General features: G+C 40.7%; 1 protein-coding gene across 2 annotated transcripts in view; it reads right to left on the reverse strand.

Annotated features, from left to right (window-relative positions):
• DOCK8 (dedicator of cytokinesis 8) overlaps window positions 1-14,549 on the reverse strand; it is a 95,279-nt gene that overhangs the window by 28,054 nt on the left and 52,676 nt on the right. For both annotated transcript variants that reach the window (XM_069881108.1, XM_069881109.1), the window contains 10 exons: window positions 13,925-14,159; window positions 13,155-13,319; window positions 11,213-11,388; window positions 9,672-9,767; window positions 8,287-8,382; window positions 7,336-7,485; window positions 5,113-5,226; window positions 3,973-4,125; window positions 1,231-1,370; window positions 478-647 (listed from right to left, as the gene is read on the reverse strand). In XM_069881108.1, the coding sequence (XP_069737209.1) occupies window positions 478-647; window positions 1,231-1,370; window positions 3,973-4,125; window positions 5,113-5,226; window positions 7,336-7,485; window positions 8,287-8,382; window positions 9,672-9,767; window positions 11,213-11,388; window positions 13,155-13,319; window positions 13,925-14,159 (1,495 nt within the window). The remainder of the gene's footprint in view (window positions 1-477; window positions 648-1,230; window positions 1,371-3,972; window positions 4,126-5,112; window positions 5,227-7,335; window positions 7,486-8,286; window positions 8,383-9,671; window positions 9,768-11,212; window positions 11,389-13,154; window positions 13,320-13,924; window positions 14,160-14,549) is intronic.

Here is a 14,549-nt window from a genome sequence, read left to right on the forward strand (position 1 = left end):
CCAGGCTGGGACTAAACTGTGACGTGATTACATTTCCCTGAGATCAGTTTTAGTATTATGTTAACAGCATTACAGAGCAATAGAAAAAGACAGAAAGAATACAGTCTGGTTTCTTTAATTATGACGTAACATAATATCAGTATCACCCTTGTTTTCTTCCTTGCTGTCTGTTAAGCCTGTCTTTATCTCAATATTCCTTGCAGATCTTGCAGGCTTTATTTACAGGATCATAATATTTACACTAAGAGAGAGTGAGGAAAACTTATAGATACGTCTCTGGTCTATTATTTGCTCACAAAGTAAGGATACTGAAGTTTTCCATCTTCAAAAATCCAGTTTAGTTCTAAGCGAAGAAATATTCAACCTTACTACATCATCAGGAATTTCTGCACTTAACACAATCTCCTTTATGTTTGATAGATTGTTTAGACAAGTTACTCTAAGAAGCTGAAAAATACAAAGGGAAAAAGGTCTTACTTGTAAAATCATGGAGTTGTGACAGTGAATCCAAAATGATACCAACCAAAGGGAGGTAGAGAGCTGCAATTTTAATCTTCACCTCTTTTTTTGAGCAACGTGGGTCTAGGTCATGGGAACTTAGCAGGCTAAGGATAGCACTGACAGCTTTTCTTTGCACTTTGCTAATCCTGTTAACACAAAAACCTTTTGTGAGCTCCATTAATGGATCATGCACGAATTATTTATTAATCAAATATGTAAGAAACAGAGTGGAGGTGAAAGAAACAAAGTAATACACCAACATTCATTAGACAATAACTTCCATTCTGAGCAATGACTCAAGTTCCCTGCAAAAGATAGCTATCTTACATTTCCAGGCCACTTCGCTACAATCAAAGAGCACCCAAGCCATTCAATAAAAATTCAATATGGTGAAGACAGGTGCTTAAAGAAAAGCATCGCACATTTGCTGCAGTTTAGCTAACCTCTTAAGCTCAGATATAGGCAGAGGCATGCTACAGAGAAGAGCAACTGAAATTTTAAGTTGTATTCTCAATCCATGTATTTAGCCAACACTTCCACAACAAATAGCACTTTACTCACTGGGACCAACATAACAGACAAAACAATGACTGGGTTATTGCTGCATTACAGTGTGACTAACTGAAAAGAACGAGGGAAACGGGACTGCCCTGGAATCAAACTGTGACCTTCCCAAGAGTAATAGGACGGCTCGAACCCATTCTAAAATCTGCAAATTGGGATACCCACCCCTCACTCTCTGCATCCAGCGCTGCTGCCAATTCAGTGAAAAGTAAGCCGGTCAGAAAGTGCTGCTGACGATATTCAGCTGAGAGATCAAACATACCAGTGATTTTCTGGTCCTGGAAACTAGAGCAGGAGCTAGAGTTCTGTAGAAGTATATTAGAAGAGTTAAAGAATGATCACTGAAATCAAAGCTTCATAAGAGATTGTAGTTACACACCACGTAGCTAACAAAAAATCTCTACCGTATGAATCATAGAATCACCAGGTTGGAAGAGACCCACCGGATCATCGAGTCCAACCATAAAAAGCATGAAAAACCATGAAAAGCACAGACTTTTAAAGAAGGTTGGACTTTTTGGAGAAAAATATCTGAATGTAAATAAAAAACATCTTGTTTCAAATGAGTTGCTTACTAGGATGCAATGTCATCCTTTCCACTCATCTGACATTTTTTAAGATGTAAAATTCCTACCCTGTGTTCATTAGTTTGGATGGGACACAAAGTCAGAATTTTCTGCATGTTTACAATTCTTTATATTGCTCTTACTGTTGGAGAGCGGCCACATGGCATTGTACAGCAAGAGGCTGCTCCTACATTAGGATGGACTTTGGTGTCAAAGGCTCTGCACAGTGCCTTCTTCAGCATCCATGGTATCTAGCACAGAAGTAAAGTCAGGAGAGACATGTGAACAGCGTTTCCTTTCACCCTGGAAATCTTTGGCTTAGCTTGCTAGCAGCTGGCGTAATTTAAAGCAGCCTTTAAACTGCTCTAACTTATGGCTATGATTGATAGCCCAGGCATGGAACGTTGCTGCTATATGTGTGTTGTGAACTTCTTAGCTCCTCCAATCACAGGTCTGTGCCACAGGTCACCTGGAATGTTTTTGTGCCCTGATTGGGTGAGTGTAAGTCTTAGACTCTACTTCCCCAGTGCAGCTACTGGGGTTTACGAGTCCAAATTTTGCTTTTAATTTATATTCTTCAATATTCTCTCTCAATATTTCTGTCACCCAAGAACAGTCCCAGAAAACAAACACATGAAGTAGCAGTATGCCACACTGTGGCAGCTGTCTTTCAGTGTATTGCATCTAATGAAACTCATGTCTCTAAGCAATCTCATATTTTGGATGCACTTACTTAAGCCCATTCCCATTTCAACCTCACTCAGACAGGTATTGGCTGTACTATGTTTGTGCAGAATAACAGTAAAGCACCCAGTTAAGTGAATTTGGCTTCTCTTCAAGTATTCCAAAAGATTTATTCACAAGGCCGCATTTCTTACTGAAAATCCGACTGCAGCTGAGCAGCACTCCTGCAGACAGATCAAAATTAATGTAAGGGTGGTCAGCTAATGTATTATATCATCAAAGGGGCACAAAAGTCCTATTGATTTGTGTAGGTTGCACTTCATACATTACTCCTAAAGGAGAAAAAGAGTTGATGATGTTCCTTGAAGGAAAGAATAACTAAATTGGTATTTGCCTTGCTCTGACTTGCTAGAACTAGTAAGAGCTATGCTGACTTCTAAAAAGCAGAGGAGTCCCATTTCCAGTTCTTTGGCATCCAGGATTAGCATTAAGCTATTGTGAAATCCTGACTCTAAGACCTTCACACTTTCCTTTTAAGACAAGGAAAAACTTCAGTAAAATATTTTTTACTATAACTAATCTGTCACAATCCTTAAGGTATGATATCACATCTTAACATCCAACTTGGCAATTACACTTGAAAAAGAAAAAGTGAATTTGAACTGTTCCATAACTCAGGGTGGTTTTGTACCTCCCACCACTCTCGGCCTCAGTTCCATTATCCCACATCCAAGGGCTGTGGCAATTATGAGGCACTGCACTGAAATGCTTCATCACAGTCTCGACCTCTGCAACACCACTGAGGTAGAAAACAGGCAGGCTAGCACTCCTTGTTAGGGGGTCTGTCCTACAGAAAAAGCAAGATATCATCTAACTAGAACATAGAGGAGAAGAGCATAAGACTAGCAAAATACAGTGTGGCATGCCAGACAACAGTTTCCTTATTGAATGTGTTTGTGAACTCCATGCCTAGGATGATGGACAAATGAAAGAGAAAACACACTCCACAAAAAAGAGAAATCATTGGCGAAGCCATAGCATCATCTATACCACTGGAGTGAGAATGAATCCAGAACAAAGCATGCTATTACTTGAAAAGGAAAGCATGAGAAACCTGCTCTGAACACTAAGACTCAACAGAAACCCATGACTCCAGGATATTGAAAGTTGCAGTGTTTTAGACACTAACTGACATTGTGGTATTATCCACATCCACTTAGAGAACAAGACATTCAGCCAGAAGACAAACTCACAGAAAATTTGCTGTGCATTGCTACATACCACAATTCTCCAAAACAGATAGGGAAATCTGGATTTGTGATTGTGTATGGATGGGATATAGGTGTGCCTGAAAATCGGCATTCTGAGCTATGTTCCTTTTAGACCTTGTATGCCTACCTTAACATTCATTTTCTGTTTGCATGTTTCTAGAGGGCCATATATCTGTTAAGTTTTAACTTGTGTGGATGAAATTTTGCAGTAGTACTCCCTCAGTCTTTATCCTTCTACACTTCATCTTTCAAAAGGGCAGTTGTACTCCCTGATCCAACAGTGACTACTTTTAACCTACGTATCTGAAAACAGAGCAACTTAAGTCTTTCTTTACGTGTGTGTTTTCCATGTGAAGTTCATACAGTGCTGTCCAATGGATGCCTACCTGAGAGGATAAGGAGGGGGAGGGAGATGCTGGAGCAGAGGAGGTCATGAAGAAGAGATTCAAATTGAGATAATGCTCATGGCTGCAGAGAATTCTCAGGAATTCCAGTCTCATGGAAATCAGGGTGGAAAGTGAATTCAGCTTGTTTGACAGCTAGAAAAGCAAATCAAAAAAGTGTCATGCGATGGGCATGCATTATTTAAATTACCGTGCAGTGAAATATCCTTCTTCGTAAACAGAAACAGACAAATAGCCCAGCGTGCATGAAAATGCTCACTAGTTCCCCATGCCTTACTAGCTGCTATCCATTAGCCACTCTCTGACAGTGGTGATGTCTCTCTCTCCACTCCTCAGCTGCTTTTCCTTTGGGGTTTTTTTCTCCTCCACAAAGGAAAACATACAATATGTTTTTTCCCCTTTTCATGACACACAGATCAAAACCAAACAAAATTCTGCAGTTTGTAGTGAATTCATATAAAGTCCTGTTAGGCAACACAAAGTATCAGTGGTCTGGTCATCCCTCTTTATGTCAATGATGCCAGTGGAGTATTGCGCATGCTATCAGAAACTGGAGTGGTAGTCACCTTGCATTCTCCTACCTACCATCAGCTGACAGAAAGCCTTCCTTTGGCAGAAGAACTACAACAGGTACATCCAGTTAAAAAGAGAAGAAGAAACTTCTCCTTCAAATACAACAAATAATTTCATAACAACAACTTGCACCGTTTATTTTTAATTTTGGGAGGCTTGTAAAGCAAAAAGATGGGTCATTGTGATTGAATTCCCCAAATCTAAACACTGTCCTTGCAGCAGTGCACTAGAAGAGTCAGAAACCAAAAGCTGCTCTGTATGGCCTACAGACCCTGCTGTTATGGGATGTAAAAAGGTAAGGGAAGTGGTTCCCAGATGCTCTGAAGCAGCACAAGACATGACATTTCTAGAAGAGTCGTAACCTCCACTCAATTTTTTTTCCACAGACCACAAATCAAAAGAGGTTTAAAGCCTCTTCATATGCAATAGGAAATAGAAATTTACCTGTCCTTTTAACACAACTCAAAGGACATTGATGGATAAATGAATCAAACAGAACACTGGGATGGCAACAAGCCAAATGCAATCCCAATCATGCATGGTGCCCACCTGATTACAGTAATGTTTGATGAGATTAAACACAAATCCTCGGTCCATTAAAGAAAGTAGATCATACAAGAAAAATGCCAGGCTGATATTCATTTTTTCTGCTTGCTCACTTTCCTTTGGAAAAAAAACAGAAATAAACAAGAATTGCAATTACGATATACAAAACTTATATAAAAGTGGAAGACTTTTTAGAATCACTAAAAAATAGTGTAGGGGACAGCCCCTAGAACCATCTCATGAAATGTACTGGACAAGATTATTTTATTCTCCCATTTACATGATTTTGTTAAATCCTATAAACTATTCCAGCTGGTGTAGCTTTCATGAAGGAATATCACAGGATAAATGAACAAGTTTATCCATGCAAACCTTTAGGCTGACAACAACAAAATGGAATATGAGACCTGTTCTGAATTCCCTATGGCCTGCAATCCTGGATATATCTTCTTTAAAAATGGACATTTTTAACATTAGAGAATGCTGGTTTAGATACTTAAAACACAAAATATTGTTTTAAAATACTAACAAAGATCTGCACTGGCTCTGCCGGTGGAATGCCTAGTATTTTGTTTAGAAATGTTAAGTGTAAAACTGATAGGAAAAAAATAATGTTGAGTTATACCTGTGGGTTTTATCATTCAGCAGCTCAGCTCTTGCATGCTACAAATAGGCCTAAAACCCAGAAATATGCATCCCCCAAATAAAAATCATAAAGAGCTTCATATGCACCCTAAAGTAGGGCTACAGTTACTTCAAATATACCAAATCCCAGACTGTAGGGATCTGTAGAATCCCAGATCAATGTTACAAGCTCATGTATGGAAACAGATCAATACTTCTTGGATTTTAAAATTAGATACACATTACCTACTGCTACTCTGTACAATTAACCAATGGCCCTAACTCTACAAACACTGCAGTAGGATTTTCACACGTAATCAGGTTCTGTACTCTCGTTCTATCAAAATTGAACTGGATTAACAGCCCATAAAACCCTGTGCATTTCTTGTGAGGAAGCCTTATCTCTTGGCAAACCCATAGTTCCATTAAAACTTTTGTAACGTAACTGTTTTTTATTACACAATGTATTTTTTTTTTTTTAAAAAGTCAATGACACCTTAAGTAAACATTTCTGTGGAAATGACTTCTCCACGTTTGTCACATAAGCACACCAAAGGATCGAGCAAAGGTTAAAGCACTGGGAAACACTTTTTGTTGGATAGTGACAATCACTTCTGCAGTTCTCTGCCCTCAGTCATTTGGTTGTGGCCAGTGTGTCCCAGTTTCTGGCCCTCAACAGCCCATCAGGATGCACATGGAGAAGTGGATCAGAAAACAGAGCTGGCTGAAAAGTGACCTAACAGGCCAGCTCTCCAGTCTGTTCTGCGCTGGGGTAAAGCACAGTGCTGGGCTAGCACCATGCATTTGGCAGCCCTGGGGCATGAAAACAAGTTGGTTGCAACAAGTGAGCAAGAAACAGTCACCCAGTGCCTATCTGTTGCCTCAATTTTGTCTATGGGCCAGTGTGGAATGATATCATTGATGTAGGCTGACGTTGTATTAACATTAAAATATAAATTACATTTTGTGACCCTTTCAACTTTATCATCCATTATAACACTGCAACTTGTTAAAACATATCAAGTGAAAGAATTTCAGGGGATGTAGGACTTATTTCTTGTATTTAATTTTCACATGGCTAGTGCCTCTCTAGTGAGAATTGGGGATAGATCACTGACGACTGGAGTTTGCAACTCTCAAGAGGAATACTTCCTTTATGTGGCATAGTCCACTGCTGTCAGAGAAGTCAAATGTGGAACAAAACACCATGCCATAGAAATGAGGGAAACAGAAAAGTAAAAAAAGAATAAGCCCTGATTGGGCTGCAGTTTGATGCCCTGGCTATCTTGCCATGAAGCATCATTGCCACTGAAAATGGGTGTCCAACCTTTCCTGTTGATGGGAAAAGGGGTTGCCTCCATGCACCCTACAGTGACACCGAGAAACAGGCTGAGGTGCTAAGATGAATAAAACCAAATTGCCAGGGGAGCACAAGATGGTCCCTTGCACAGCCACAACTCTTGCTTAAGGTCTGTGTGAGAACACCGCCTCAGTTTTGTCCTAATTCTAGTGATATTACTGAAGGCGAAATAGAATTAAATACAGTTCAGTGTGACAAAGGGTGAGTAGCAAGGATACATGGTGCTTATTTCATGCATTTACCTTCTGTGGTTTGACTAAAAGTGCAGCAATCTCTGAAGTAACTACACTAACTATAGTGGTAATATCATCTTTGAAGCGATCAGAGAACCGGCTTCTTCGTGGGTTGTCTTGCTTCTCTATGTTGTGAACATACTGAGCCATACTCTTTATCTGCAAAGCAGAAAACAAAGAATTAAAAACTGCCCAAACTGGGTGAAAATCTACTGCTTTTAAGTTAATCCATGGGAGTTAAGAATCCCTGCTTGTTTTTCCCTGAATGCAAACATTCTCACCTTCTCAGAGCTACTGTGATAAACCCTACATGAGCTGGCAGTGACAACAGAGAGTCTAAGACTCAAACATTGAGAGACACTGATTCTCCTTCATGTTCACCCAGCTGTCTACTATCAGAACCTGAAATCAGAATCACCCTCCCCAGGCCCGTGCATCTGCAGCTCTGAAATACTGCTGTTTGCAACTTTTGCCCTTCATGATGGCGGGCAGGCAGTAACACTTCTGGAATTGATTCTTATTTCTTTACCTGGTGTTGGGTTGCTTATATGGTGCCAGTGGAAATCAGTATGCTTTTGCTGCTGACATTCATCACCTCTGCACTCTGTGAAACTGTGAGTATGGGGACCCTTGTCACTGCTCCCATGTTAATAAAGTGGAAAAGAGAGGAACGGGATTCATAGAAAAGGAAGGACTCAGATCAATGTCTGTCTTTCAGCCTTCTGCAAGCTGTGGACCACTGTGCATGTAGTTCACACAGGACTTTGCAATCATATGCTGTCAGTGGGGAATTGGTGTGAATATGGAGAACTCTTTAGCTGTAATTCCATTATTTGGGACCTCTCCTTTCCACACTGAGGCTGAATAACTGAAGAGACCACCAGCCAACTAAATCTGTGCCTGGAGTACCTGCTACATTTCAACATTAAGTTCCTAGAAAACACTACTGTCAAATCTTACCAGGAGCTCAAAGAAGAACCAGGCATACTTGAAGACAGATTCTCTCACTATACCAGTGCTGACAACCATCTGCAGTGCCAGCTCCTCGTGGAAATGCTAGATAATAAACACACAGTGTTAGGAAATGGCTTTTCTATTAACTCATCTTCCAGTTTCAATATCCCCCCACTTCCCTGCGGAAAACTCCCCCATACTGGAGAGTCAGAAGCTGGATGGGGATGTGCAGACACCCCTGTAGAATCAGAAGGCAGATTTGACCAACATGACATATAAGGAATGTCAGGGGCAAACAGACTTTGGGACCCATTTTTCTGTGAATCCAGAACCTTAGATAGCTAAACTGGAAAATTCCTTTGGTCTATCCTCAGGCTGTATGCATGACAGCGAGTGGCGACATTCCCCATTCCCCAACAGCAGTTCTATTTAGCACTTCCATGTTTCTTGAGACAAGGTAGAAGTAAGGTTGTCTCTGCGGTGGGAGAGAAGCACACAGAAATAACCACAGTAGAGCTTGTACAGAGGTTTGTAGCTGGAGACAACTCTCTTTGCAGTGAGATCTGACGATAAGACACCAAAAGCCAACGATCTAAACTTTTTAGAAATTCACATCTGGACTAAAAATGTATTGCAATGCCTGTTCCCTATTCCTGACACAAACAATAAAGCTAATGAAATTCTTAAGCCTATTCACATTGAATAGGACGTATAAATCCATCCAGTATTCAGATTGTGTATAAACCTTGGGCAGAAATCAAACCAATAAACTGGAGTATGAAAGGAGAGTTTCTTAACTGTAAATCACGTTCTGAACCGCTTGTTGCAGGGTTTTCCCCCTGCTTCTTCACCCAAAGCCACTGTTGCTGATCAATGCCAAACACAAGATTCAGCTCTGGAAAAATTATCTATGTGATATGATATCTTCTATATCAATAAAATCTATTTGGGAATACATATTCAAGATAGGAAGGAATCTCTCAGTTCTAAAAGCTACCAGGAAAGGAAAAAGGAGAACATTCTGTACAGAAGATAGAGATAGCAAACATTTCTGTATGCAGTTTACTATAACATGTAAAGGCATGTATTCAAGGGTAAACAGTGGTGGAAAAAGACAGAGGCCCTAGCATCTTGAGAAAGAGAGCAAAGGGAGGATCCAGGCAGGCTGCTACTTGTCTAAATCTGTCCTGAAAAAAGAATCTAGACTCTGAAGCAAAAAAGTCTGTGTAGTATCTATGACTGAAGTCAATATTCCATCACAGAAGTCCTTGTTCGATAGAATTGGTTCTTACTTTGTTCTTTATTTTCCATCTCCTCATTTAGAAGCACCAATTACCAGCACTGCTGCAGAAGGCTGTTAATGTGCTCCCTCACAGTTAGTGGTAGGTTACCTTTTTATTGGATGGTCTTGGGCTTGCACAAATGCTTGGCATGTCATTTGCTCCTTCAACGCAGAAAGACATTCGACTGGAGCTGTGATCTGTGGGCTGGAGGGCATAGTCAGAAGGAACAGTAAGTTAATACCTAACTCAAGCTAATTAACAGAGAAGACAACAGCAGCAGTGGGGGTTTTTTGTTTGTTTGTTTGTTGTTTTTAAGGTAGGCACAGATGTTCACCTAAATAGCTCTTTTCCATCTTTCTTCCCAGCCCTCTTCCCAGCGGGGACCAAAGACCACCTGAAGGCAGCAGCCGCAGGAACGTGCGAATGCCAACACTGCCATCATGTGCCAAATTTTGGAAGAGCTGCAAATCACCCTTCGAGGGGTAGCTGTCCTTTTAAGTTTATCGGGTGGCTCTGCTTCCGAAATCAACCATCATCTGGAAGTCTTCCTTCCACTAAAAGCAATGTCAGTTTAAAAGCCCTTGAAATGGTGGTAACCAAGTCTAAATGGCTACATTTATCGATGTGATGAAGCTGTAATATCAAACATTCTAATTTTGTATTAATTTGGGAAAAAAATGCCTCGAACTCTGTTTTTTAGGACACAGTACATTACAGTAAAATTCATAAAGCTACTAAGTTCAAATATACATTATTAAAGATTGCTATGAATGAATACGCATGCCCATATAAACAAATTAAATAGATTGGCAAAGCCTGTACATTTTAATAGCTCTCATTTAACTTGTTGAAGACAAGAACTCATTCACTTTAACTGGAGAGGCACATGACCATTAAAAAAGGCTTCAAAATGTTTCTGAAAACAACCTGCTTGAATAGCAGATTTTTACATATGTAACACTCAAAGAAAAAGGAGGGGGGATATGGTTCAGAGCTCAGCAGACTTCATACTTGCTGCTGTGGAGCTCTGATAGGGCTGCAGCTGGGAGCAGGCATCTTGCACAGAGGAAAAGTACTGCCTTTTTCAGAGCCACAGCTTCCCAGCTCCTGCTAAATGGGAAACTCTAGATTTTGGTTTCCCAAGAGAGTGAAGCACAGTCATCCTCATAAAACTCTGAGATAAACCTGAGATGCTGTAGACCAGCAAACACCGGGTCCAATTAGGGAAGCAAAATGCTGCTTCTCAACCATCACCACCATTCCTATCTTTTCCCAGTATAATCAATAGTCATCTTTTCTCATGCTAAATCTATGCAGCTTGGACCAGCTCACGTCACCACATGACAGAATCTAAATGTCAGGAAGAACAGCAAAGTGAGGCACACCAAAAAAAGCAAATCCCTCTGTGGATTGTCTAAGCCTCAAAGAAGAGACAGAGTTCTTAGCTATTGCTCTCTTCACTGCTAAGAGACATCAGAATTTAGCCAACGGGTTTAATGTGTGCCTATGCCAAACCAGATAAACAGAAAATGCTTCTGCTGATACATACAGTGCATTTAGAAGAAGCAAATCCAACCCCCAAAGAACAAATCTAGATTATTAAGTTTTGGCCCATACAGTTCTCCAGATATTTGATTTTGTTCTCTTACCTTGGATGACATGATGTTTTTGACCTCCTCATCAGTAGCAGTTTGTGTAACAGTGATATCAGGATTGCTGCAGCTTATCACTCGGCTCTGCAGGAGTTTACTCCCAACAGACACTGCAGAAGTACGTCCAAATGTGTAATAACGAGACTCTGTCGAAATGGCACTGGTGCCTGCACCTGCCCATAAGAAGATGTATAAACTAAGACTAAAGGACATACATGTGAGACAAACATGGGATTCAAGCCAGCTCTGCTCAGTGCTATTATTACATCAGTATTTTGACTAGCATAAAGCTCCTAGAAATCTCACCACTAACTGCTTCATTAACAAATTACAGAGGCTTTTAATGATAAGGGGCAGATGTTTTCCATGTCAATAGCTCACAGGGCAATTGCAGAATCAGTAACAAATTATAAAAAGGGCTACCTGAACAGCAGCATTATTACTATTCTTTCTCCTTCCCATCAGTTCTTTTTAATTTGCTGCAGACTAGGTCAGTCTAAACACAAAATACCACCTTCAACACATAATATTTAACAACGCATTCAAAATATCCAAGGAAGCAGAGAGTGCTGCCAGCATAATTTTCACTAAATGGTTATCTAGTTTTCAGCTTCCCCATACACCTTATTCTTCCAGGATAAAGCACTTCCAAGTGTATGTAAGCTCAGAGATTTTTTGCACATCCTATCATCACTTGAAATGTCCCTCAAGGGGGATTTAAATGAACATTTGGAAGAGAAACGGGTCTACATATCTTTATCTCCCACAGCACAGCTGCTTGGTAAGTCAGTTAATGCACAGCAATTGATCAAAGGAATCCTATAGGGTTTAGGACAACGGACTGCAGCAGAATTACAGAATGACTGAGGTTGGAAAGGACTTCTAGAAGTCATCTAGTCCAACTTCCCTGCTCAAGCAGGGCCACCTACAGCCAGTTGCTGCAGACCATGTCTAGACAGCTTTCTAAATCTCCAAGGTGAGACACTACACTACCTCTCTGGTCAGCTTGTGCCAGTGCTCAGTCACCCTGACAGAAAAAAAGTGTTTCCTGATGTTCAGAGGGAATCTTCTGTGTTTCTGTTTGTGTCCATTGCCTCTGGCCCAGTCACTGAGCACCACTGGAAACAGACTGGCTCTGTTTTCTTTGCACCCTTCTTCCAGGTCTTTGTATACACAGAAGATCCCCCTGAGCCTTCTCTTCTCCAGGCTGAAGAGCCCCATGCTTTTCAGCATTTCCTCACTGGAGAGATGCTTCAGCTCCCTCACCACTACCAGCCCTTGGCTAGTGTCTCTCTGGTATGTCCATATCTCTGTTGCACTGAGGAGCCCAGAACTGGACATAGTACTCCAAGTATAGTCTCAACAATGTTGAATAGAGAAGGATCACCTCCCTCAGACTGCTGGCCAACATACAGAATTTTATGCTCTGAAATCCCTAACAAGATGGAGAAACTGGCAGAGCTTGGCCATAGTAAGTTGTTAAGCTTGGCAGTCAGTCTGTTTGCACAGAAAGCAGTTTACTGATATAGAGGCCAAGAAGAAATTAGCATTTCAAGGCCATTTTAACCTCTGGAGGAAATTTCTCTAAAGAAAGCCTCAGTTTAGGAGTTGTCTCTCACTTGCATCTTGAAGCTACTGGGTTGCATATAGCTGTGGAGTCCTCTTACCTCAACCCTGGCTCTGAAATGAATGACTGGGAGATACATATTATGTGGGTTAAGTCCATGTTGCTTTTTGCAGAGCTGAAATCCCTCAACTGCCTCTGAGAAAAATGGTACATCTGAACAGTGCTGTGCTTGGACAACATGCAGTCTGGGTCTGAGAAGTTGTCTTTGCTATTTCATAGGCCAGTTGCCTATGTCCTCCTCTAAGAAGTACCATGCTGAATAGCATGTATCAAGAAAAAAGAATACTTCTGCAATGCTTGCACCAATATTACCTTGTTTGACTACTTCTCTTTGAGGGTCTGGCAGACGAAATACATAATAGACATAAGACGCCAGGAGGCAGTTCCTCCCATGCTGGTCTTTGCTCAGGTCTTTGCTGTTGTGGAGACTGTTCACTATTGCAGCCACAGAGTCGAAGGCAAACTGTGAGAAGTTGGCTGTGAAACAAAAACAAGAATTAGTTTCAGCACTGAAAAGTATAATATAATTAGGTGAGGGCATTATTTGTGCCAACAACAACTAACCACACGTGCTTTAATTCAGTCCTTAGCTAGTTTGGAACTCTAGACATCAATTGCTATACCTGACCAGACCCAAGGTTTACACAGACCAATAAACCACTTCAGTAGACCCACTGACTTTCAACCAAACCACTGCTACTTCATCACTTTGAGCTACATAAATGCAGAATGTAACTGTTAGTTACCATTTCCAGCAGCCTTCATGTATTTCTATAAAATATCTACTTGAAGAACACTAACATTTGTTCCTGTGCAGCTGACAGACAAACACAAGCTAGCAAGCTTTTCCACAAATATTGTAGTGGATGATATGTGTTTCAGTTACAGAAAAAAACTGTGTGATCTACTATACAGATTATGGTTTTCTGGAAGAGATATGGGCAGAGCATATGGTGGAGCCAGCAATGAGCAATGTCAGCTGTAGGATAAGTGATTTTGCTGGCATTTTCCTGGCAAAACAAATGAAATCCCACAACCTACTTTTTGACCTAGGCTGCTTGCACTACCACTCCAGTAAATACCTGTCTGGCCAGCGATGACCATGGGCTGTACAGCCAGCTGGAAAAGTTTATCCAGTACCAAATGCAAAAATAAGACAAGAGGTTCAAGGCGTGAAGAATTCAAACAGATAATGCTGAGTTTCAATTCATGTTCCAATGTAGCTTCTGTAATCTTCTGGTCCATCAGTCGAATGGGGAATGTCACTTGACTTTCCAGAGAATGGCACAGAGTGAAGAACTTCTCTAGGTGATTGTCCTGCAAATACAGTGCTCTCACAGTTAACAAGGCTGATATATTTAAGGTTGCTGCTAGCTAAGCAAAGCCCGATTGTCCCACTTGATGGGATGGGACAAAATATTTTCACCCTTCTGGCTAGCAGAGATGGCTATTTTGTAAAGCAGTCATCACAGCTTTTTGTCTGTTCCTTTTCTTCTGGCTCAAATTTAGACTCAGGTTAGATCAGATTAAAAGCAGAAAAGTTAAAATCGTCACTGAAGGGGTTGCTTCATTTAATGAAAATACCGTTTCCTTTCTGATAAAACTTTGTCACATCATATATCTACAGTTCCTCTGCCACCCACACCTAAATTCCAACTGCATACAAGTTGTGAGCCTCATAAATATGCCTTACTTATTTAAAAAGCG

Source organism: Phaenicophaeus curvirostris, chromosome Z (assembly GCF_032191515.1).
Source record: "Phaenicophaeus curvirostris isolate KB17595 chromosome Z, BPBGC_Pcur_1.0, whole genome shotgun sequence".
Classification (NCBI taxonomy): Eukaryota; Metazoa; Chordata; class Aves; order Cuculiformes; family Cuculidae; genus Phaenicophaeus; species Phaenicophaeus curvirostris.